We start from the raw sequence: 25,532 nt of genomic DNA, 5'->3' as shown, positions 1-25,532 counted from the left end.
GGTGTTTTAAAAAATCTTATTGTAGCAAGATATACATGAAATTTACTATTTTAACCATTTTAAAGTATACTGTTGAGTGGCATTAAGTACATGCATGGTGTTGTGCAACCTTCACCACTATCTATTCCATAACTTTCACCACCCCAGTGGGAAACCTTATGCCTGTTACCACCATCTGTGTTTTCAACAGTAGCTTGTGTTTTCTTGTTGTATAGAACACTGTTGTAAGAACGTATCACATTCTACTGGAGGGATACTTGGGCAGTTTCCAGTTTATGTCTTCCAGCAGTGTAGTTATGCACCTTCTTATATATGTCTTTGGTGAACATACATACTAAGTATATAAGAGTGCACATGGATATATCCACTCATTTATATATTGTTTATGGCAGTTTTCAAGGGCAGAGTTGAGTAATTGTAACAGAGACTGGATGGCTGGCAAAGACTAAAGTATTTACTACTTGGCTCTTTATGCACAAAATTTGCTGACCCCTGTTTTAGGGAATTTCAATCAGCCCACTAAACCAGTTAGAGATCCTGCAGCTCCATTTCAAGATCAGTGTCTTTGTTTTAAGACTTTAATTCTAAAAATCACAGCGACAATGAAATGACGTAAATTATATATGCACAGAAAAATAAGCTGAAAGCATATTAATTCACAGCCCAACATTGGTAAATTGTGATAGGCAAAATCAATGTTTTCTCTGATATCTCAGTGGCTGATACTGAAAACTAAAGGAGTTCCTTTATCTCCAGCATTTATTACTAAGTTTGACTGTGGACTTTATCACCTGTTCTGTCTCCAAAAAATTAACCTCACTTAATATAAACCAGTTAGTTTTTAAAAGGATATTAGTTCTGTTCTCCAATACCAGCTTAAAAAGAGAACTTACATATATACAAAAGAGTGGCTTTAAAAAAGAAACCACAGCATCAACTGGCCGATGTGTGAAGCAACTATGGAAAACGTAGAGCAACTGGAATTCTCATAAAATACTGGTGAGAGTGTAAATAGGTGCAGCCACTTCGGAAAAATTTATGGCAGTATTCACTGACATCGGAATAGCATATCCTATAACCCAGCAATGCTGCTCTTCTGTATCCAGTACATATGTTTACCAAAAGACACATACAAGAATGTTCATAACTGCACTGTATGTAGGCAAACAAACTGGAAACTACCCAAATGTTTATCTACAGTAAAATGTGATATACAATTGAAAACTATAACAATGAAAATAAACTCTTGTTACAAGCAAAACTTGAATTTAACGATATTGAGTTTAAAAGCCAGGTGAAGGGCACATACTATACAAATGTGTTTTTACAAAGTTTTAAAACAGGTACAATTACTCTGTGGTGTTATGTCAGAAAAGGGTTATTCTTAGGGAAGTAGTTTAGTAACTGAAAGAAAGCATGAGAAGGGCTTCTAAAGTGTTGGTAATGTTCCGTCATACAAATGTTTCTAAAATAAGCTTACTTGATATAAACTTATTCTGTGATTTTCTATATAGATATACTTTAATAAAAAGTTTAAAAAATTTGCTGGACTTCTGCTTACAGCCAAGATGGAATAACAGACTGGCTTTACTCTCCTGCTTCAAACAATAAATCCATGAGACTGGAAATCGGGTCATGAAAGATCAGATCATGAGATGGTAAACCAATGAGGCTAGCCCTACGATTGCCTTGAAAGAGTTTCCAAGACGTGACACAAAGAGGGAGAACAGAGGTAGACCCTGGTGGACTCCCTGATTTGAGAGTCCAGAGAGACCAAGAGAGCTAGGGTTCATAGGACAGTACCAGAGAGGAGGAAAGTGAACAGAAAGAGAACCCAGGATATCTGCAGAGGATAGGGTGTTACTTTAGTACTCAAAAGAGTACTACTGATCAGTGCATGTGTGAGAAAAAATACCTGAGGCTAGGAAAGACAACCAACTGAAAGAATTAGAGGGAACAGTGCCTGCTGCTTATACAAGATCAGAAAAATTCCCTGCTCCCACCAGCCATACTAGAAAAACTCATAATTCATGGGTAATTGGACAGAGTACTTGGGAAGATCTTGCTTTAGTAGCTGGGGAATAATTAGCTCTATAGTGAGCATTGCTCCAGACCTGCCTAACGAATCATAAAAGCAAGACCAGAAAGGACAGAACTTATTTCAAATAACTGCATCCCAGAAAAAGACCAGGAAAATTTATACGAATAAAAAAATTCAACCCCCAATAGGATAAAATTCACAATTTCTAGCACCCAAAGATTACCAGGCAGGAAAACACAACTCAGAATGAGGAGAATGTCAATCATTGAAACCAACCCAGATGTTGAATTATTCCACATTTTTCAAAAAATTAGCAACATGGGAGATATTAACATCACTCATATTTCATAGAAAACAATGTCTGAGTAGAAAAATACACTGGACGAGCTTAACAGTAGATTCAACATTGCAGAAGAAAACTTGAAGGCACAATAATAGAAACTATCCAAAATGAAATATACGTAAGGGGAAATGTATCTGAGGGATCAGTGATCAAATGGATTAAATATGAGTAACTAGAGTCCTGAGGGATGTGGGGGGACAAAATATCTGAAGAAATAATGGCTGAAAACTTTCCAAACAAAACATAAATGCATAGATCTAAATAGTTCAACAAACTCCAAGCAGAAGTAACATGAAGAAAATCATATTGAGGCACATCATAATCAGATTGCTCAAAAGCAGTAATAAAGAGAAAATCTTAAAAGCCACCAAAGAAAAAAAAGACATGTACACAGGAACAAAGAAAAGGATGACATCAGATATCATGTCACAATGCAAGTGGACAACATCTTTCAAGTACTGAGAGAAAAACTGTCCACCTAGAATTCTGTACCCTGAAAAATTGTCTTGAAAAAAAAAGCAAAATAAAGACATTTTCATATCTACAAAAGAAAGAATTCATCATCAACAAACTCACATATAATAAATGTTAGAAGACGTCTTTCAGATTGGAAGAATTAAAAAAAAAATTTAATGAGAAAAAATCTACATAACATAAAATTTGCCACTTTAAACCATTTCATAATATACAATTAAGTGGTTTTTAAAAATTATATTCACAATGTTGTGCAACAACCACCACTATTTAATTCAGAAAATTTCCCTCATTCCAAAAAATCCCATAGTTCCCAATTCCCCTCTTCCTCCATCCCCTGGCAACCACTAAACTACTTTCTGTCTCTATAGATCTTCCTGTTCTGGACATTTCATCTTAATGGAATCATAAGATCATATAATACACGGCCCTTTGTGTCTGGCTACTTTCTCTTAGCATAATATTTTCAAGGTTCATTCATGTCATAGCATGAATCATTACTTAACTCTTTTTATGGATGAATAATATTCCATTACATGGTCTATTAGTTACTCAGGCTGCCATAACAAAATACCACAGACTGGACAGCTTAACAGAAATTCATTTTCTCACAGTTATGTAGCCTAGGAGTCTAAGATCAAGGTGCTTTCAGGGTTGATTTGTGGCGAGACCTCTCTTCCTGGCTTGCAGGCAGCTGCCTTTTCACTGTGTCCTTGCGTGATCTCTTTTCTGTGTATCCACAGAGAAAGAGAGCTCTAATGTCTTTTCCTCTTCGTATGAGGATACCAACCCTATAGGATTAGGGCCCCATCCTTATGACCTCATTTTACCTTAATTACCACCCTAAAGGCCCTATCTCCAAACACACTCACATTGAAGGTTAAAGGCTTCAACATATGAGTTTTGAGGGGGACACATGGATATACCAAATTTTCTTTATCCATTCATCAGTTGGTGGATATTTGGGTTGGTTCCACTTTCTGATTATTAAGAATAATGCTGCTATAAACATTCATGCACAGTCTTTTTTGTGGATATATGTCTTCAGTTCTTTTGGTTATATACCTTTGAGTGGAATTGCTGGGTCATATGGTAATTTTATATTTAACCTTTTGAGGAACTGCCAAACTTTCCAGTACAGCAATACCTGTACTACTTTATATTCCCACTAGCAATGTATGAAGGTTCCATATCTCCACATCCTTACTGTCCTTAAAACACACACACACACACACACACACACACACACACACACACACACACACACACACACACACTGCCATCTTAGCAGGTATGAAGTGGTATCTCACTGTGGTTTAGGTTTTGATTTGCATTTCTCTAACGAATAATGATGTTGTTATAAATGATATTTTCATTTACTTATTAGTCATTTGTATATCTTTGGAGAAACATCTATTCAAGTTATTTGCCCATTTTTTAACTGAGTTGTTTGTCCTTTTGTTGAGTTGTATTTCTTTATGTATTGTGGATACTAAATTCTTATGTGGTATATGATTTGCACATATTTTCTTCAATTCTGTAGGTGCTTTTTTTTACTTTATGATAATGTCCTTGATACACAAAGATTATTATTATTTTTCCTCATTCCTTCTCATGACTTCATTTATTTATTTATTTTGTATGGTGACACTGGTTAACAAAATCCAATAAGTTTCAGATGTACACTTTAACAGTAGGCATATATATATTTACACTGTGTGTTCACCTCCCATAGTTAGACTTTTTTTTTTTTGTCACCACATATTTCACCCCCTTTACCTCATCTACCTTCCCCCTACCCCCACACCCTACCCTCCGGTAACTACTAGTCTATCGTCCATGTACATGAGTCTCTGTTTGTCCTGTTCCTTTGTTGCTTTTAGGTTTATATCCCACATATGTGATATCATGCGATTTTCAACTTTCTCTATCTGCCTTATTTCGCTTAGCATGATTATCTCGAGGTCCATCCATGTTGTCGCAAATGGCAGTATTTCATCTCTTTTTATGGCCAAGTAATATTCCATTGTATATATGTATCACAGCTTCCTTAGCCAATCATCTATTGTAGGACACTTTGGTTGCTTCCATGTCCCGGCCACTGTGAATAATGGTGCTATGAACATGGTGTGCAAATATCATTTTGGATATGGGTTTTCAAATCTTTGGGGTAGAGGGATTGCTGGATCATATGATAGGTCAATTCTTAGTTTTTGAGGAACCTCCATACTATTTTCCTTAGTGGCTGTACCAATTTGTAGTCCCACCAGCAGTGTATGAGGGTTCTTTTTTCTCTGCATCTTCTCCAACCTTTGTTATTACTTGTCCTGTTGATTATAGCTATCCTAACAGGTGTGAGATGGTATCTCATTGTGGTTTTGATTTGCATTTCCCTAATAGCTAGCGATGTTGAGCATTTTTTCATATATCTGTTGGCCATTTGTATGTCCTTTAGGGAGAACTATCTGTTCAGGTCCTCTGCCCATTTTTTGATTGGATCGTTTGTTTTTTGTTGTTATTGAGTTGTATGAGTTCTTTGTATATTTTGGATATTAGACCTTTATCGGAGGTGTTGCTTGAAAATATATTTTCCCATTCGGATGGTTGTCTCTTTACCTTGTCAACGATTTCTTTTGCTCAGCAGAGCTTTTTAGTTTGATGTGGTCCCATTCATTTATTTTAGCTTTTAATTCCCTTGCCTCTGAGGTCAAATTCATAAAATCATCTTTAAGTCCAAAGTCCTTGAGTTTTGTTCCTATGTTTTCTTCTATGCATTTTATTGTTTCAAGTCTTATATTCAGGTCCTTAATCCATTTTGAGTTAATTTTGGTGCGTGGTGATAGACAACAGTCTAGTTTCATTCTTTTGCAAGTGGCTTTCCAGTTTTCCCAGCACTATCTACTGAAGAGGCTTTCCTTTCTCCATTGTATGTTTTGGCTTTTTTGTTGAAAATTATTTGCCCATATAAATATGGATTTACTTCTAGACTCTCGATTCTGTTCCACTGGTCCATGTGTCTGTTTTACTGACAATACCGTGCCGTTTTGATTATTATTGCTTTGTAGTATAATTTGAAGTTGGGCAGAGTGATGCCTCCAGCCTCATTCTTTTTTCTCAGGATGGCTTTGGCAATTCGGGGTGTTTTGTGCTACCATACAAATCTGATGGTTTTTTGTTCTATTTCTTTAAAAAATGCCGATGAGATTCTGAAGGAGATTGCATTAAATCTGTATAATGCTTTAGGTAATAAGGTCACTTTAACTATGTTGATTCTTCCATTCAAAGAACATGGAATATCTTTCCATTTCTTTGTATCTTCTTCGATTTCTTTTAATAGGGGCTTACACTTTTCATTATATAGGTCTTTCACATGTTTCATTAGATTTATTCCTAGGTATTGTATTCTTTTTGTTGCAATTGCAAAAGGAATTATTTTTTCCACTACTTTTTCTGACATTTTGTTGTTAGAGTATAGGAACACTATGGATTTTTGAATGTTGATTTTGTAACCGGAAACTTTACTGTATTTGCGTACTGTTTCTAGTAGTGTTCTTGTGGAGTCTTTAGGGTTTTCTATATAGAGAATCATGTCATCTGCAAATAGTGACAGTTTGACTTCTTCATTTCCTATTTGAATGTCTTTTATAATTTTCTCTTTTCTGATTGCACTTGCTAGGACCTCCAATATTACCAATGTTATATTGAATAACAATGGTAATAGTGGACAGCCTTGCTTTGTTCCTGATCTTAGAGGGAAGGTTTTTAGTTTTTCACCATTAAGTATAATGTTGGCTGAGGGCTTGTCATAGATGGTCTTTATTATGTTAATGTACTTTCCTTCTATACCAGTTTTGTTAAGTGTTTTGATCATAAATGGATACTGTATCTTGTCGAAGGCTTTTCTGCATCTATTGATATGATCATATGATCTTGTTTTTTAATTTATGTGGTGTATCGCATTAATAAATTTGCACAAGTTGAACCATCTCTGTGCCCCTGGGATGAAGCCCACTTGATCGTGGTGTATAATCTTTTTAATATGTTGCTGTACTTAGTTCACTAGTTTCTTATTTAGGATTTTTCCATCTGTGTTCATGAGAGATATTGGTCTGTAGTTTTCTTTTTTTGTGTTATCTCTACCAGGTTTTGGTATCAGGGTAATATTGGCCTCATGAAATGAGTTGGGAAGTACTGCTTCCTCTTTGATTTTTTGGAAGAGTTTGAGCAGAAGGTATTAAATCTTCTTTGAATGTTTGGTAGAATTCACTGGTGAAGCCATCTGGTACTGGACTTTGACTTTTTAGTAGGTTTTTGATGATTGTTTCAATTTCCATACTGCTGATTGGCCTATTTAGATTTTCCAGTTCTTCTTCAATATTCAGTCTAGGAAGTTTGTATGTTTCTAAATACTGGTCCATTTCTTCTAGGTTATTATATTTAGTATAATATATATAAAAGTGTTATATATAATACTTTTTCATAGTATTCTTGTATGATCCTTTGTATTTCTGTGAAATCAGTCATAATTTCCCTCTTTCATCCCTGATTTTGTTTATTTGTGTCCTTTCTCTTTTTTCTTTAGTGAGTCTAGCTAGGGGTTTGTCAATTTTATTAACCTTTTTCAAAGAACAAGCACTTTGTTGCATTTATTTTTTCTATTGTTTTTGTTTGTTCGTTTGTTTTCAATTTCATTTATTTCTGCTCTAATTTTGATTATTTCTTTCCTTCGGCTGACTTTAGGCTTCATTTGTTCTTCCTTTTCTAGTTTTTTAAGATGAAGCATTAGGTTGTTTATTTGGGCTCGTTCTTGTTTTTGGAGGCAGGCCTGTAATGATATGAACTTTCCTCACATGACTGCTTTTGTCATGTCCCAAAAGTTTGGATATGTTTACTATCATTGTCATTCGTTTCTATGTATCTCTCGATCTCTCTTTTTATTTCTTCTTTGATCCAGTTATTCTTCAGTAGCATGTTGTTTAATCTCCATGTTTTTGTGGTTCTTCCTGCTTTCTTTTTGCAGTTGATCTCTAGTTTCAAAGCATTATGATCAGAGAAGATGGTTGGTATGATTTCAACCCTCTTATATTTGTTGAGGCTATCTCTGTGTCCCCGTATGTGGTCGATTCTTGAGAATGTTCCATGCGCACTAGAGAAGAATGTATAAGCAGCTCTTTTGGGATGGAAGGCTCTGTAAATGTCAGTTATGTCCAGCTGATCTAATGTGTCATTTAAGGATGTTATTTATTGATTTTCTGTTTGGACGATCTGTCCATATCCAACAGTGGGGTATTTAGATCTCCTAGTATGAAAGTATTTTGGTCTGTTTCTCCTTTTAGTTCTATTAGTAATTGCTTTACATATTTCAGGGCTCCCTGATTGGGAGCATAGATATTAATAAGTGTTGTGTCTTCTTGGTGCATGATTCCCTTTATCATTATCAAGTGTCCCTCAGTATCTTTCTTTATCTTTTTTATTTTGAAGTCTAGTTTGTCTGATATTAGTACCGCTACTCTGGCTTTTCTCTGAATGCTATGTGCTTGAAATATCATTTTTTGCCCTTTCACTTTGAGGCTATATTTGTCTTTGGAACTAAGCTGTGTCTCCTGGAGGTAGCATATAGTCATTTTTGTTTTTGTTTTTGTTTTCCACTCTGCAACTGTGTGCTTTTTAATTGGTGAGTTCAGTCTATTTACATTTAGGGTGATTATTGAAATATGAGGTCTTCTTATAGCCATTTTATCTTTTGCTTTCTGGTAGCTTGATGTTTCCATAGTTTCCTTGTCCTTGTGTTTCTGTTTTCTTTATTTTGGTTGGCTTTTGTGGGTTTTCCTTTTGGTCCTTCTTCTTTTATGTTATATACTTCGGTTCTGAATCTTTGGTGTGTGGTTACAATTACGAATATATAAAGGACAGTTATATATATACAGTCATGCATTTTCTTCTATGTGTGCCTTATCTCCATTCCCCTTTGTGAATTTGGATCTTTGAATCCTCCCCTTTTCAGTCATTGTTGTCTCAGTTTGTCCTTATGTGTGCTAAATGTTCATTACTATCTTGCTATAGCAAATCTCTTCTTATTGTTTAAGCTTATAATGCCCTGTTCTTAGTATGGGTTGCATCCTTTGCTTCTATTTGCTTGATAGTCACCTTACTCCTAATTATGTTTTGTTTTTTTTTTGTCATTTTGTTTTAAGTGAGCTGACCCCTTTCAGTATTTCCTGTAGTGCAGGCCTCGTAGTGGAGAATTCTCTCAATTTTTATGTCTGTAAAGGTCTTTAGTTTACCTTCATATCTAAAGGAGAGCTTAGCTTGATAAATTACTCATGGCTGGTAGTTCTTTTCACTTAACAGTTTGAATATTTGATTCCACTCCTTTCTTATAAGGTTTATAAGGTTTGTGCTGAGAAGTCCGACGATAATCTAATGGGTTTTCCTTTACAGGTTACCATCTTCTTTTCCCTGGCTGCCCTGAGATCTCTCTTTGTCATTGATTTTTGATAATTTTAATACAATGTGCCTTGGTGAAGGCCCAATTGGGTATTCTATTGACTTCTCGTATTCGAAGCTCCAGCTCATTCCTTAGATTTGGGAAATTCTTGTCAATTATTTGTCTGAAAATGCTTTCTAATCTCTGCTCCTTTTTCTCTCTTTTGAGAACTCTCATTATTTTTATATTTCCTCTCCTGATGGTATCAGCTAGTTCTTGTATTTCTTTCATTATTTTTCATTCTTTGGTTTCTCTCTTCTTCCTTCTGATTTATTTCTAGATGTGTCTTCGATATCACTGGTCCATTTCTCCATTTGACCCACTCTATTTCCCAAGCTTCCTATTTCATTTTTCAACTCTTGCAGTGTTTTTTTTTTTTTTAATCTCCAGAAGTTCTTTTCTGTTCTTTTTGAAGGTTCAATCTCCTTGCTAAAGAACTCATTCTGCTCATCTAGTTGTTTTTTCAATTCCTGAAATTCTTGATATGACTCATTTTGGATTTCACTGAGTTTTTTAAGAAGTATCATCCTGAATTCTCTGTCATTTAAGTCGCATATTTCTATGTCTGTAAGCTTATTTTCTGGAGATTTTTCTCTTTCTTTTTGACATGCCTTGTCACCTTGGTTGTTCATGGTGTTTAATGGACTATTTATTTCTCTGCCTGGGCATTAATGGAAGTATATTCTGCTTTTTTTTCCAGAAAGATTTATTATATAACGGCCTCTCATTAGCCTTTTGCAAAGTAGGAGCTTTTCTTTTGGTTTCCAGTAGGTAGCGTCTAAGCCTCTTGGATCCCTGCTTTATATAAAGCCTTATTAATGCCTTTTTATTTTCTCGTAGATATTTAATCATGCTTGTTACCCTCAGCCTCAGTCCCTGTCAGTGTTCGGTCTCGGAGGTTATGGGGAGATGGGCCCTCTGAGTTGAGGGATGGGGGCTGCAGCTCAGCCTCGGTTTTACAACCGCGGCTAGTAAAAATCAAATGTTGTTTCTCTATCGTCTGGCTTCTCTGCTTTCTGCCCTGATGACTGGGCCCTCCTGTCCGCCGTGTGGAGCTCACAACTCTCCCAGGCAGGGTTGCTCAGGGAAGTCGCTGCACCTTCTCCCCTCTCCCTCCTCCTACAGGGAACTCCAGCGGCTCTGAGAGGCAATGTCTTTATTTCTCCCAGTCCACTGCCCGACACCCGGGGTTCTGACCTGTGGTAGCTCTTATGTGCAGATCCCATGCTCAGATTTGTTGAGTTTTAGATGTTCAGCTTATTGTTGTTTCAAGGGGACATCTCTCACTCTGCCATGTTTCTCCAAGCTACCTTCCAAAGTTTGTTATTTTGATAAAGTCCACTTTATCTATTTTTTCTTTTGTAGTTAGTAGATTTGGTGTCATATCTGAGTCCACTGTCAAACAAAACAATAAACCCTCAGACCCAAATAGCTTCACAAACTCCAAGTAGAAGTAACATGAAGAAAATTACATCAAGACACAAGCTAATGAAGATATATTCCAATTTTTTAAGAGTTTTATAGTTTTAGTTCTTAAATGTGTGTCTTTTTTCTATTTTGAGTTGCTATTTTGTAGATGGTGTCAAGTAAGGTTCCAACTTCATTCTTTTGCATGTTACTATCTAGTTATTCCTGCACCATTTATTGAATGGTCTTGGCACCTTTGTTGAAAATCAATTGGTAATAGATGTGTGGATTTATTTCTGGACTTTTGATTGTATTACATTGATCTACATGTTTGTCCTATGCTAGCACCACACTGTTTTGTTTACTGTAGCACTGTATTAAGTTTTAAAATCAGGAAGTATGAATCCTCCAACTCTGTTCTTTTTCAAATTGTTTTGGATAGTCAGGGTACATTGCATTTCCATATGAATTTCATGATCAGCTTGTCCATTTCTGCAAAAAAGGCAGTTGGAATTTTCATAAGGATTGCACTAAACGTGTAGATCTGTTTGGGGAATATTGCCATCTTAACAATATTAAGTCTTTCAATCTACAACACAGATGTCTCCATTCTTTTAGGTCTTCTCTAATTTCTTTTAATAATGTTTTGTAGTTTTCAGTGTTCAAGTCTTGCACTTCCTTGATTAAGTTTATTCCTAAGTATTTTCTTTTTGATGTTATAAGTGAATTATTTTCTTAATTTCATTTTCAATTGTTCATTGATAGAGGCTGGAAGAATTTTGAGAAGCAAGATAAAGAAAGCATAAATTGCCTTGAACAGACTTAGTAGAAATCTAGATTTGGAGGACTGTGTAGGGGAAGGCTCAGAAGGAAATGAGGAACCTTTTATTAGAAAGTAGAAGAAGGGAGACGCTTGTTATTTGGCAGCAGAAAGGTTAGTGAAATGGTCTCCTGTGGTCATCACTAGAACTTTCTAGTGATGATCCTGGTGATATAGCTAAGGAGATTTCCAATCAAGTGTTGAAGATGAGGCCTGATTTTTTTCTTGCTGCTTATGATAAAACATGAGATGAGAAAGATAAATTTAAGGAAAACTATTAAACATAAAGAAACCAGAATTTGATGATTTTGGAAATTTTCAGTCTCTCTAGATGGCAAAAGATTTACATGAAAAAAGGCTATCAGACTCCCCTTCCCTAAATTATACTGGCAGGAAGCAGCCTGATAAAACCACTTAGCTGCAAACATGTTCTAACTTTTGTGAAAAAGGAAGGCTGACTCAAAGGGTGAAACCAGAGGGTGGAGCAGATAGCTGAGAGGATTATTTCCAGGCCTGGAAACTTAATGAAGGAATTCCCAGTATTTTCCTGGCAGGATTTCAGAATTGACATGGACCCTTTTTACCTTCCATCCCCCTCTCCCATCTTTTTAACTGGAATGTCTATGACTGTTATCTTTTCCCTGGCCCACTGTTGTATGTTGGGTGTGGGGTCACATAATTTGTCTCTAGGAGTGGAATGGCTGGATTAGATGTTTATATACCTGTGTATATAACCTTTAGTTTCACAAGTTTATAGATGGAAAAGAATTGTGCCCCAGTAACTGTACTTACTGTATTACATCCAATAACTTCATTCATACAAGGACCTGATTTAGATAAGATTGTGGACTTCTGAGGCAATGGCGATAATAGGATAGTCTCCTGGAAACCTTGGGAGTTGAATGTATTTTGCATGTGGGAGTACAAGAATGATTGGGGTTCAGGGGAGGACTGTAGTGGACAAGCTAAGGTGGCTCTCCTGTGATTCTTACCTTCACACCTTTGTGTAATCCCCCCCTTTGTGGGCAGGACCTGTGAATATTTTCAGACCAAGAGGTGATGGTAAAATTGATTGGATGTCACTGCCATGATTATGTTATGTTATATAAGCTTCTGTCTTGCTAGCAGACTCAGTTTTTCTTGCTGGTTTTGAAAAAGAAAGCTGACACGACTATTACAGCTACAAAAAACTGGATGCTTCCAGGAACACAGAAAGGGAAGTGGATCCTTTCCTAGTTGAGCTTCTACATGAGAACCCAGCCCTAACCAACACCTTGACTGCAGCCTTTTGACTAGCTAAGCAGTTCCTGGACTTCTGACCCACAGATCTTTGAAATAAGAAATGTGTGTTGTTTGAAGTTGCTGAGTTTGTGATAATTTTTGTAGCACATAGAAAACTAATACAAACAATTCTTTAAAAGTTAAATATATATTCAACCATATAATCCAGACATTCTTCTCCTAGAAATTTACCCAGGAGAAAAGGAAATGTATGTCCAAAAAATTCTTGTACACTAGTGTTCATAACATCTTTACATGTAATAGTTCAAAACTGAAAACAATCCAAATGTCCATCAACAGATAAATGGATAAATTATGGAACAATGGAATACTACTCAGCAATCAAAAGGAATCAATTATTGATATACACAAGAACATGGATAAATCTCAAAATGATCATGCTGAGTGAAAGAAGCTGATAAAAAGAATAAATACCATATGTTCCATTTGTATGAAATACTACAAAATAAAAAAATAATCTATAGTGACAGAAAGCAGATTAGTTGTCGCTTGGGGATGGTGGGTCAGGCAGGGGTAAGAGGGAGGAATTACAAAGGTCATTTTGGGGGTGATGGATATGTTCATTGTATTGGTTGTTTCATGGGCATATACATAGGTCACCTTATCAAACTATATACTTTATGTATGGTTTATTGTTTATCAATTATTCAATAAACATTTAAAACTATATTTGCCACTTGCACAGGCTTTTTTCTCACAAAAAATTGTATTCAAAGAAGCAGCACAATCTCTGTCTAGTCATTATAGACTAGGTCTTGTTACTCATTCACTCAATCTCAAATATTTTCTAAATATCTCTTAGTTTCTGTGGGAAATATAAATATGAGTCTTTTGTACTAATGAAGCATGTAATCTAATAGACTGGGTAGGGTTTGGAAATCCTAAATTATTTTTTTACATTGTTTTCACAAAGATCCTTACCAGAAGCAAATCCTTCCCAGTGACTACGTGTCAGATGCTCCATACAGCTGAGGACCTTGCTCCACACATCATCAAACACATAAGCAAGGACATCCTCTTTCATGCAGTAAAATGGAGCAATGGGAGGGTACCCTAATTTCTGTTTCTCTGTAGTTGCTCCTGATTTCTTTCCATGAAACTCCTCTTCCCTGTAACAGGAAGATGGAAAGACCTCGTAGTTATTCTTTTAATTATTTTCAAGTATACAGTATTTTGGTTAGACAGCTATATTGTTCATAAAACGATCCCCCCAATTGCTCCCTCTCTCCCCTGGCCCTCTACTTAGCCATCATATTAATGCTAATTGCATTCCCTATGCCATGTTCCCCATCCCCGTGACCAATTATCAACTACTAATTTGTACTTCTTTAACCCTTCACCCCATTCTCCCAACCTCTCAACCTCCTCCCCTCTATCCATCACCAAATTGTCCACTATATTTGAGAATCTGTTTTCTCATGGTTATTCTTCACTGAATGTTCACCACTGTCCTTTGTGCTTCTTAGGAGTGTGATTTGTGCTCCACCCCCAATCTCCCTGCCCAGTATATGTAGCACGTGTATTAAGCGGCCTTGTGAACTAAGGGAGATTTCAACAGAGGAGACTCTGCATTTCCCTTTGTAACCTCACCCCACCCCAATACCCTCCCAAAGGATATGCTAAAAAATAGAACAAGGAAAAGAAGACAGATAATCGCTGTAATTTTCTACCTTACTCAGATGAACATTGTCATCTGAGCAACAGCTATGACAATCCAGCATGAAGCAACATTTTTTGTTATATCCGAATAATATTTAGGTTAATATTAATGTGGCACGTTTAATGATGTAACTGATGTAATAAGCAATTACAGTGGATGTAATAAGCAATTACAGTGGATGTAACTGATTATGCTACATCATAATTTAAGGTAATGGTTCACTAGGGAAACATTCCACATAGATTATTAAAATACTTTTACTAATCCAAACTTTTACTAGTGATTGGCTAGAAAGGAAAAGGAGGGGTGCCCAACAGCACAGGAAGCTACTCTGAGGCTCCTCGGGAGACCATGTATCTGTAGCCCACAAACTCCTAGTTAGCAAAGTCCATCTTTCTTCTGGCAGGGAGTGCCAATAGCCCCAGAATTCTGAGGGAGAAAAACTAGCTAATAGACGTGTTTGCATATGATGGATGTATTATAAACTAAGACAAAATAAATAGTGGCATTGGCTTGCAATAGGGAGAAATATCTCCCAGCCTCTACCATGACAGTTACCTCTAGGGCAGCAGAGGTCTCAAGAACTAAATAAGAAACTAGGCAGGAAAGAAGGATGCTAAGAGTTTTATGCAGGGCAGCCAAAAAGACTCTTTGCTGCTCCCTTCCCAAGGAAGAGCTGGCCTGGCATTATGTGGGGAGGATGATTGATTAGTAGTAATTGTGTTTTTCTTTTTCTTTTTAGAGGAGATAACACATTAATATGATGAAAAAATTCAAATTATACAGAATGAAATGTATGTATGTAGTGAAAAATAAGTCTCCTATGTCTCTGTCCCCTAGTGCCCATTCCTAGAAGTAAACATTATATATAAGTCCAGAGAAATAGGTACATTATACACTGTACTGCACCTTACTCTTTTATTTACAAATGTACCTAGGCCCTGGATCCCTATCTATACATATGAATTTGCTTCTTTTAAAAAATAGATGTTTTCTATTGGATGTACTGTAGTATATCTAACTAGCTAGTTATCGATCAATCTTTTGCTCTTCTTGTCAGTACTGTAATTAATATCCTTGTATGTAGTTCTTTAGCTACACGGGTATTATCTGTAAGATAAATTCCTATAAATAGAATTATTAAGTCAAGGGTATATGCATTTCAATTTGAGAGACATTGTCCACTTTTCTCTAAAGAGGTAGTATAATTCTCTAGTGAAAGAATATGCCTGTTTTCCCATTTAAGGAGTTATCAAACTACTTTATCTTTTGTTCTCTGCCAGTCTGACAGATAAAATTCATATATGTAAAATTCATTTTCTTTTTATGTGAACTATTCATGTTCTTTGCTGGTTTTTCCATGTTGTACCAAAATCATTTGCTGAAAATATTGTATATATTTTGATTTATTTCTGGGTCTTCAATATTTTAAATTAGGAACATTCTAAAGGTTCAACTACTCTGTTATTTTTCAGTCAATATCTCATTGGTATCTCTAAAATGAATGCTGCTTTTCTAAAAATCTTCCCTGTATTACCTGAACATTTATTTGGGTTTACTATGAGGAAAAGGGAAAGAGATGCCCTAAGATGACACCTATAAGCCGTTTACATCACATTTTAAATTAGTTAAATCAGCTTCATTTTTATAAGCTAAAACCAAGGAAGAAGACTTATTCGAGGAAAAAGGAAGAGAAAATAGAAATAATTTGACCTAGGCCAGATGAAGTAAAGGGAACGGGGGCAGTCTCTGAAAAACTACAAGAACCTAATTATGATTCCCTTGTAACAGAGAGCTAGCTTAGGGGTGTTATGTATAGAAATCTGGGTTATGTTTAGGTGACCCGAGGATGTACATATGGAGCACGTGAGTAAGCATGGCTCTGCAGGAAATATGTTGGGAAGAAGAGAAGTCTGGAATCATTTGACACAATACTAACTAAACCTAATTATACTCTCATATCGTAAAATGAAATTCTCACTCACTTCCAGATGTGCTGCTGTGACAATCAATTCTGGACCTTTTAAAGGCTTAAAGGAATAGTTTAGGAGGTTAATGTTTCAGAAAGGTAGCACAGAATAGTGAAGAGAGCTGGATTTAGAATCAGATGAGGTTTTTGTTTTAGCTTTACCTCAGACAAATCATTTAACTATCTGATTCTCACCTATCCTGTAAAGGGGGCAAATAATATTTATGTCACAGGATTATTGTCAGAATACAGTAAGAATAGATATAAAGAAGTATTAAATATAAAGTCTGTGCTGAGTATAAGGTTTTTATATAAACTGTATATACCTTTTTCAAACAGGATTTATGTAAATGAAGTTCACACTTCTGCTTTTATTAAAAGTTTCAGTGTTTCCAGGAGTTCCTGGTGATAATTTACAAAAGGCAAATCAAATTATGTGCAGAAAAAATTTAACTCATTTAAAAATGGTTAATCTCAGGAAGAGGCAGATGACGTGCAGGAAGAAATTTACATAAGGAAGTCTGGTATGTGAAAGCAATAGGAATTTATATCAACTAAGCACATGAACTCTGGATACCTGAGAAGTAACAGAAAATAGTAATGGAAAGTAATATAAATCTAATTATAGGTAATATTGGTAGTATACCTTAGAAAAAATAGATATTAATACATAAAATAGGCAAAGAGTAAAAAGCTTAAAAGACATACTACTCACATATCTGTTTGGTCAAATGCCAGATATTCCTCTATTATTCCTTCAGAGATTACACAGTCTTCCTCTTCTTTTTCCATAGAACACAAGCTAGGGGATTTGGCAATGGAAGATGCTTTAGGAACATAAGAAGTTGAAAAATGTAACTTCTTTCCTCTAATACCAAATCTGGGAGAGAAAAAAAAGCAAATATTCATTATATATAACATAAACAGTTCTTACAGCAATTCAGTCGCATGAGTTTTAGTTCAAAGTCCCTTGCCCTGGTGACACCTTCCTGGACTACTCTTAAGTTTTAACACCTGCTGGTTCTCCAAACAGGAAGAATAAATACTAGCCATAGACCTACTCTGCTTAGGTGTAATATGCAGTATTGAATGCTGCTTGCTATCTTTTCAAATGCAACAGCTATGGCTATAAAATAAAATAAAGAAATTAAATCTAAGAATATTTACATTCATAATTACATCCTTAAAGGCACCTAAATAACTTATTTTAATAACTCCATCGTTCAAAACGAATGCTCCTTAAAGGAAGGGGATCTGGCTCTCCTTCGATAGCTCAGCTGGTAGAACGGAGGACTGTAAAGGCAGGGGATCTTCTCTTATTTATCTTTAAATTTCTTTTCCAACCCAGGTATCAATGGATATGTGATGACTTCTTCATTTCAGGTTACTTTGGAGAAAGCCAGTCAAATCTGAGCAATACAATTTTTAAAAACTGCTCTTAGTTTAACTAAATATCAAATATAACCAATGTATATACTTTGTGTTATTCTTTATACTTTTTTTGTACCTTAAGTATTTTATTTAATGGGGAATAAAGAATAAACCTTTGGCACTTTTCAGCAAGACTAGTGGGAAAAATCTTACTGGAAGACATTTTGGAAATGTATATTTGAAGCCTTAAAATAAATATACCCATAATTCGGTGGTTTCATTTGTAGGGATTTTCTTCAAGGATATGCCCTACAAGATTTGGCTATAAAAATTATCATCACAGAATTATTTATAATTGCCAAAAATTAAAACTAGCCCAACTGTTTCAAAATACAGGATTGGGGATTGGATGTTCAATTAATGGTATATTAATGTAATGAAATACTATGAGCTCATTAAATTGATGTTGTGGGAGAAAATGTAAGACGCACACAATAAAATGGTAAGTATAAAAAGATGATAAAATATGTAATATCATAAAATTATGTTTATATGTTGCAGAGAATGGTAGGTGCCCCCCAATATCCATTCTCTCCTTTCCTAGTAAATCATGTCAGTTTAATTCAGGAGAGCAATGCACCCACCTCAAAGACTACATTTCCCACTACCTTGCAGCCAGATGTAGCCAGTACATACCAGCAGAATTGGTAAATGGGATCCTGGGAAGGCTGTTGAAAGAGAACTGACTTGGCTTTGAGGGGTGCCCTTTTGCCTTTCTGCCTGTCCTTTTTGCTACCTAGAAAGTGAATGTTGTGTTTGGAACTCTATCAGCCATCTTGGACCATAAAATAAAACTTCAGGAAAAACATCCTCAGCTTACATAGTGTCACAAAAAGATGAAAGGAGTCTAGGACTCTGAAAACACCATGCCACCACTGTACTATCTTTAGATACCCTTCCTCCACACCTCTTTTAAAGTTTTTATTATTTTTAAAGAAATAATAAACTCTGTAATGTAAGCCATTAAAGAAAGTGTAGAATTCATAGGAAGTGGCTGGAAAGGTATGATGAGGCCAGACTGTGAAGTACTTTGTGTAGTAACTTGGACTAATTAGTAATAATGAAAACTAATTACTTTTCATAGTGATGAAAAGTAAAGTTTTTAAGAAGGGGAATAACAGGATCCTTGCTTTAGAAGATCACTATGGTGATGATGAAGAGGATAATATGGTTAGGAGGCTACTGCAAAAAATGAAGCAAGAGCTGGTGAGCTGATGAGAACCTGGACTATGTATGGCAGGAGGCATGGGGATGGAAGGACGGTAAGAGGAGAGAAACAGTTTAGAGTACCAACAGATCTAAACCAGCTGGTATTAATGTTTATAAAAGTCTCTAAATTTGAAAGGGTTTTTTAAGTCTCCGAAAATTCTAAAATAGTGATTTCCAAATTCCAGTCAACAGACTTATACCAGTCCATGACAAAATTTTTACTGATCTACACCAAAATGAGCAAAATAAGGACAGATGCCCAGTGGGACTGCTAAATATCTTTAATGGAAAAGGACTGTCCTTATTTTGAGATTATGCACTTCATGGTTTTTAATGTTAATATGTCTTTTCTTTTATAAAATAGTGGTGTTAGTAGTTTTTCTTTTAATCAAAGCATGACAAAATTAAAAGCTGTAAAGCCATGTCAAACACTGTATACCCAGCATTCCACGTTACTGTGCTATTGCATCACTCCATTTGTATTGTCAACCAGTCATTTCTTTAATCAGGAATAGCTAATGGAATTATTTGCTTTGAAAAAAAGGCCTTTCTAACAAAGTATAGGACTTTCTTGTAGTAAAAAAATTTAAGTTAGATGAGAAGGAAAATGTTCCATTTTCCCAAAAGCTTCGACAACAACAAAATAGTATTCTATATCATAAAACCTGTTATTTCTAACAAAGGAATCTAAAATTATTAGACTCCAGAGATTACCATGTCTGAAAAACAACTTTTAACTTCTAAAATGTTGTAATTCTTTTACTAGAAGAATAACAGTGGTCTTACCTAATAACGTATTGCCCTGGTAGTAATATTTAAGGTGAGATCTGTTTTCTTGTGAGAGGAAAAAAAATCATTGGCACTTTCTTCTTCTCCCACATGCATGGAGGATAAAATGACTTTGCTAAGCTTCTTATTTAAACAAAGAGTTTAATTTGGAGCCAGCTCATCCAGGTGGAGGTGTTAGGAGGTGGAATTCTGCAGCCTTCCTGGAGGTGATCACTGCAAGGACCTCCAGGGTGGTTGGGAGGAACAAATGGCCAAGAGTTCTCCTTCCTGACTAGGAGCTGAAAAGTACAATTAACCACTCTCAACTCCATTTCAGATCAACCTTATGTCCCAGTGACCCCCAGAAATAACTGAAATAGAGGAAATTTACATGAAGATGTGATCTCGTGATGCCAAAAGGAAGAAAACATAATGTAGTACTGTGCAATAGAAAAGGAATATGAGTGTGGATGGCCCTACCCGAACAACTGAAAGAGAATATCTCCATGGCTTTGGAGAGCTTCAGAAAGCTCTTTATGTCTAAAAAAAAAAAAAAATCTGATTTGTAGTTAGCTTGATTGGCTCTTGCATTTAAGATAGTTGTAAAAAAAAAAAATCAAAGGAAAAGGTATAATTTGCAATGAGTGACATGAGAAGGTGTGCTTAGGACAAACAGCAGCCATACCATAGCACTTTAATGATTTTTTAAATTGTGGTAAAAAATATAACATTAAGTTTACCATCTAAACCATTTTAAACTGTACACTTCAGTAGTGTTAAGTATATTCACATCATTTTGCAACAGATCTCTAGAATTTTTTCACCTTACAAAACTGAAACTCTAATACTCTTTAAATACTAATTGCCCCTCCCTCTTCCCCCGTCTCTATTGACAATCACCTTTCTACATTTGTTTCTATGATCTTGACTACCTTAGATACAATAGTCCCCCCTTATCTATGGTTTCACTTTCCATGGTTTCAGTTACCCAAGTCAATGGTGGTCCGACAATGTTAAATGGAAAATTCCAGAAATAAACAATTCATAAGTTTTAAATTGCATGCTGTTCTGAGTAACTTAATGAAAGCTCTCATCCTCCAGTGCCACCCTGCTTCCGTCCTGCCCAGACATGAATCATCCCTTTGGCCAGTGTATCCATGTTGTATACACTACCTATCCTTTAGTCACTTAGTAGCCATCTCCATTATCAGATCAACTGTTGTGGGATTGTAATGCTTGTGTTCAAGTAATCCTTTACTTAAAAATGGTTCCAAAATGCAAAGTAGTGATGCTGGCAATTCAGATATGCCAAAGAGAAGCTGTAAAGTGCTTGTTCTGTATTGTCAGAAGGTCAATAATAGCCTAACACTACGTCACAATACCTATGTTATTCACCTCATTTAATCTCATGTAGGCATTGTGTCTCACATCACAAGAAAGAAGGTGATTATAGTACAATTAGATACTTTGAGAGACCACATTCACATAACTTTTACTTCAAAATATTGTTATAATTGTTCTATTTTATTACTAGTTATTGTTGTTAATCTCTTAGTGTGCCTAATTTATAAATTAAACTTTATCATAGCTATGTACGCATAGGAAAAAACAGTATATATATAGGGTTTGGTACTATCAGTAGTTTCAGGCCCACTAGGGGTCTTGGAACATATTCTCTGCAGTTAAAGGGTACTACTGCACTTAATATGAGTGAAATCTTACTGGGTTTGTTCTTTTATGACTGGCTTATTTTGCTTAGCATAAGCTCTTTGAGATTTATCCATATTATTGTAACATGTGATAGGATTTCCTTCGTTTTAAAGGTTGCATATAATATACTGTATTACCATATTTTCTTTACCCATTTATCTGTCGGTGGACATTTGGGTTGCTTCCGCCTCTTGGCTATTGTGAATAATGCTGCAATAAATAAACATGTGTGTGCAAATATCCCTTTGAGATCCTGCTTTCAATTTTATATATGTAGGTGTGTGTGTGTGTGTGTGTGTGTGTGTGTGTCTCCAAGAGTGGAATTGTTGGATCATATAATAATTCTATTTTTAATTTTTTAAGGAACTTCAACCCTGTTTTCCATAATTCTTGATCCATTTTATATTCCCACCAATAGTGCACAGGATTCTGATTTCTCTGCATTTTTCTAACACTTGTTTTCTGTTCTTTTGATAGTGGTCATTCTAATGGGTGTGAGGTGGTATCTCATTGTGATTTTGATTTGTATTTCTCTTATGATTAGATATGTTGAGCATCTTTTCATATGTTTGTTGGCCATCTGTATATCTTTGAAGAATTGTCTGTTCTAGCTCTTTGTTCATTTTTAATTGGGTTATTTCCTTTTTTATTGTTGAGTTATACAAATTCATTAAATATTCTGGATATTAACCCCTTATCAGATATGTGATTTGCAAATATTTTCCTCTATTCCACAGATTTCCTTTTCACTTTTGATTATTTCTTTTGTTGCACAGAAATTTTAAATTTGATGTAGTCCCATTTGTCTTTTGCTTTTGTTGCCTGTGCTTTTGGTGTCATATGCAATAAAGTATTGCCAAAATCCAATACCCTGAAGCTTTCTCCCTATGTTTTATTTTAGGAGTTTTATAGTTTTAGGTCCTGAATCCATTTTCTGTTAATTTCTATATATGGTGTAAGGTAAGGGTCCAACTTCTTTCTTTTTCACATTGATGTCCAGTTTTCCCAATACCATTTGTTGAAGAGACTGTCCTTCCCCCTTTGTGTAGTTTTGTCACCCTTGTTGAAAATTATTTAGCCATATATGCAAAGGTTTATTTCTGGGCTCTCTGTTCTTTTAATGATTTTTAAGGGTTACAATTTTGCATATAGTCATACACTTTAGCAACTTATTAGATATTATTGAATATTTTTAAGTAGGAGACAGAAAAGATCAATCCCAAATTTTAAAAGGAAAATATGATATAATGTGGAGGGGCAAGAATGGATATAATTTGAAATGTTATTTTTGTAGAAAGTCTCAGTATTTGATAAACCTCATATTTTATGGTAATCTGATTTGTCAAACTGAAAAAAATAAAAACGAATTCATGACACATTTTCTCATACCTCTTACTACAAAAAATGGCAACATAGCATCAGTACCACCAACTTACATACCCTTACTATCTAGATTTTGTTCTCAAATACTGTTAGCCTTTCAAAGGAGTTAGGTCTCCTTGAATTTCAGCTGATTCTGTTTTATTTATTTTTTATTTTTTTAAATTAAGTTAATTGTGATAATATTGGTTAATACAATTATATAATTTTCAGGTGTACATTATAATTTAACATCTGTATGTTCCATTGTGTTTACCAACCAAAGTCCAGTTTCCTTCAGCCACCATATATTTAATCCCCTTTACCCACTTCACCCTCCCCCTACCCCCTATATTTGCAAGCCCCTTTACCCCTGCCTACCTCCCCCACTCTTCCCCACCCCTACCCTCTGGTAACCACTAGTTTACAGTCCATGTCCATGAGTCTCTGTTTGTTTGTCCTGTTGTTTTCTTGCTTTTAGGTTTATAGCCCACATATAAGTGATATCATGTGATTTTCAACTTTTTCTGTCTGGCTGATTTTGATTAGCATGATTATCTTGAGGTCTATCCATCTTGTCGCAAATGGCAGTATTTCATCTCTTCTTATGGCTGAGTAATATTCCATTGTATATATGTACCACAGCTTCTTTAGCCAATCATCTATTGTAGGACACTTTGGTTGCTTCCATGTCCTGGCCACTGTGAATAATGCTATGAACATCGCTGTGCAAATATCTTTTTGGATATTTGGGATAAATACCCAGTAGAGGGATTGCTGGATCATATGGTAGATCAATTCTTAGTTTTTTGAGGAACCTCCATACTGTTTTCCATAGCGGCTGTACCAATTTGCAGTCCCACTAGCAGTGTATGAGGGTTTCTTTTTCTCCGCATCCTCTGCAGCATTTGTTATTACTTGTCCTGTTAATTATAACTATTCTAACAGGTGTGAGATAGTATCTCATTGTGGTTTTGATTTGCATTTCCCTAACAGCTGGAGATGTTGAGCATCTTTTCATATATTTGTTGGCCATTTGTATGTCCTCTGGGGAGAAGTGTCTGTTCAGATCCTCTGCGCATTTTTTTACTAGATCATTTTGTTGTTGTTGTTGTTGTTGTTATGAGTTCTTTGTATATTTGGGATATTAGGCCCTTATCGAAGGCATTGCTTGCAAATATATTTTCCCATTCAGATGGTTGTCCCTTCACCTTGCTGACAATTCCTTTTGCTGAGCAGAAGTTGTTTAGTTTGATACAGTCCCATTCATTTATTTTGCTTTTACTTCCCTTGCCTTTGAAGTCAAATTCATAAAATCTTCTTTAAGTCCAAGGTCCTTGAGTTTCATTCCTATGTTTTCTTCTATGCATTTTATTGTTTCAGGTCTTATACTCAGGTCCTTAATCCATTTTGAGTTAATTTTGGTATGTGGTGATAGACAACAGTCTAGTTTCATTTTTTTGCAGGTGCCTTTCCAGTTTTCCCAGCACTATCTATTGAAGAGGCTTTTCTTTCTCCACTGTATGTTTCTGGCTTTTTTTGTCGAAAATTATTTGCCCATATAAATATGGGTTTACTTCTAGACTCGATTCTGTTCCACTGGTCCATATGTCTGTTTTGCTGACAATACCATGCCATTTTGATTACTGTTGCTTTGTAATATAATTTGAAGTCAGGCAGAGGGATGCCTCCAGCCTCGTTCTTTTTTCTCAGGATGGCTTTGGCAATTCGGCGTGTTTTGTGTTTCCATACAAATCTGATGATTTTTTGTTCTATTTCTTCAAAAAATGCCGATGAGATTCTGATGGAGATTGCATTAAATCTGTATAATGCTTTAGGTAATAAGGTCACTTTAACAATGTTGATTCTTCCAATCCAAGAACATGAAATATCTTTCCAGTTCTTTGTATCTTCTTTGATTTCTTTTAGTAGGGTCTTAAAGTTTCATTACATAGGTCCTTCACATGTTTCATTAGATTTATTCCTAGGTATTGTATTCTTTTTGTTGCAATTGCAAAAGGAATTATTTTTTCCACTACTTTTTCTGACATTTCATTATTAGAGCATAGAAACGCTATAGATTTTTGAATGTTGATTTTGTAACCAGAAACTTTACTCTATTTGCTTATTGTTTCTAGTAGTGTTCTTGTGGAGTCTTTAGGGTTTTCTATATAGAGAATCATGTCATCTGCAAATAGTGATAGTTTGACTTCTTCATTTCCTATTTGAATGCCTTTTATTTCTTTCTCTTGCTTGATTGCACTTGCTAGGACCTCCAATGTTATATTGAATAGCAGTGGCAATAGTGGACAGCCTTGTCTTGTTCCTGATCTTAGAGGGAAGGTTTTTAGTTTTTCACCATTAAGTATAACATTGGCTGAGGGTTTGTCATAGACGGTCTTTATTATGTTAAGGTACTTTCCTTCTATACCAATTTTGTTAAGTGTTTTGATCATAAATGGATACTGTATTTTGTTGAAGGCTTTTTCTGCATCTATTGATATGATCATATGATTCTTGTTTTATAATTTGTATGTGGTGTATCACATTAG

General features: G+C 35.4%; 1 protein-coding gene across 2 annotated transcripts in view; it reads right to left on the bottom strand.

Annotated features, from left to right (window-relative positions):
- Positions 1-25,532, bottom strand: part of FAM149B1 (family with sequence similarity 149 member B1) — a 60,287-nt gene that overhangs the window by 13,619 nt on the left and 21,136 nt on the right. For both annotated transcript variants that reach the window (XM_039872101.1, XM_039872102.1), the window contains exons 6-7: positions 17,219-17,383; positions 13,796-13,983 (exon numbers count right to left, since the gene is read on the bottom strand). In XM_039872101.1, the coding sequence (XP_039728035.1) occupies positions 13,796-13,983; positions 17,219-17,383 (353 nt within the window). The remainder of the gene's footprint in view (positions 1-13,795; positions 13,984-17,218; positions 17,384-25,532) is intronic.

The sequence above is a fragment of the Pteropus medius genome, unplaced genomic scaffold (assembly GCF_902729225.1).
Source record: "Pteropus medius unplaced genomic scaffold, Ma_sr-lr_union100, whole genome shotgun sequence".
NCBI lineage: Eukaryota > Metazoa > Chordata > Mammalia > Chiroptera > Pteropodidae > Pteropus > Pteropus medius.
This window is presented reverse-complemented; position numbering and strand designations above follow the sequence as displayed.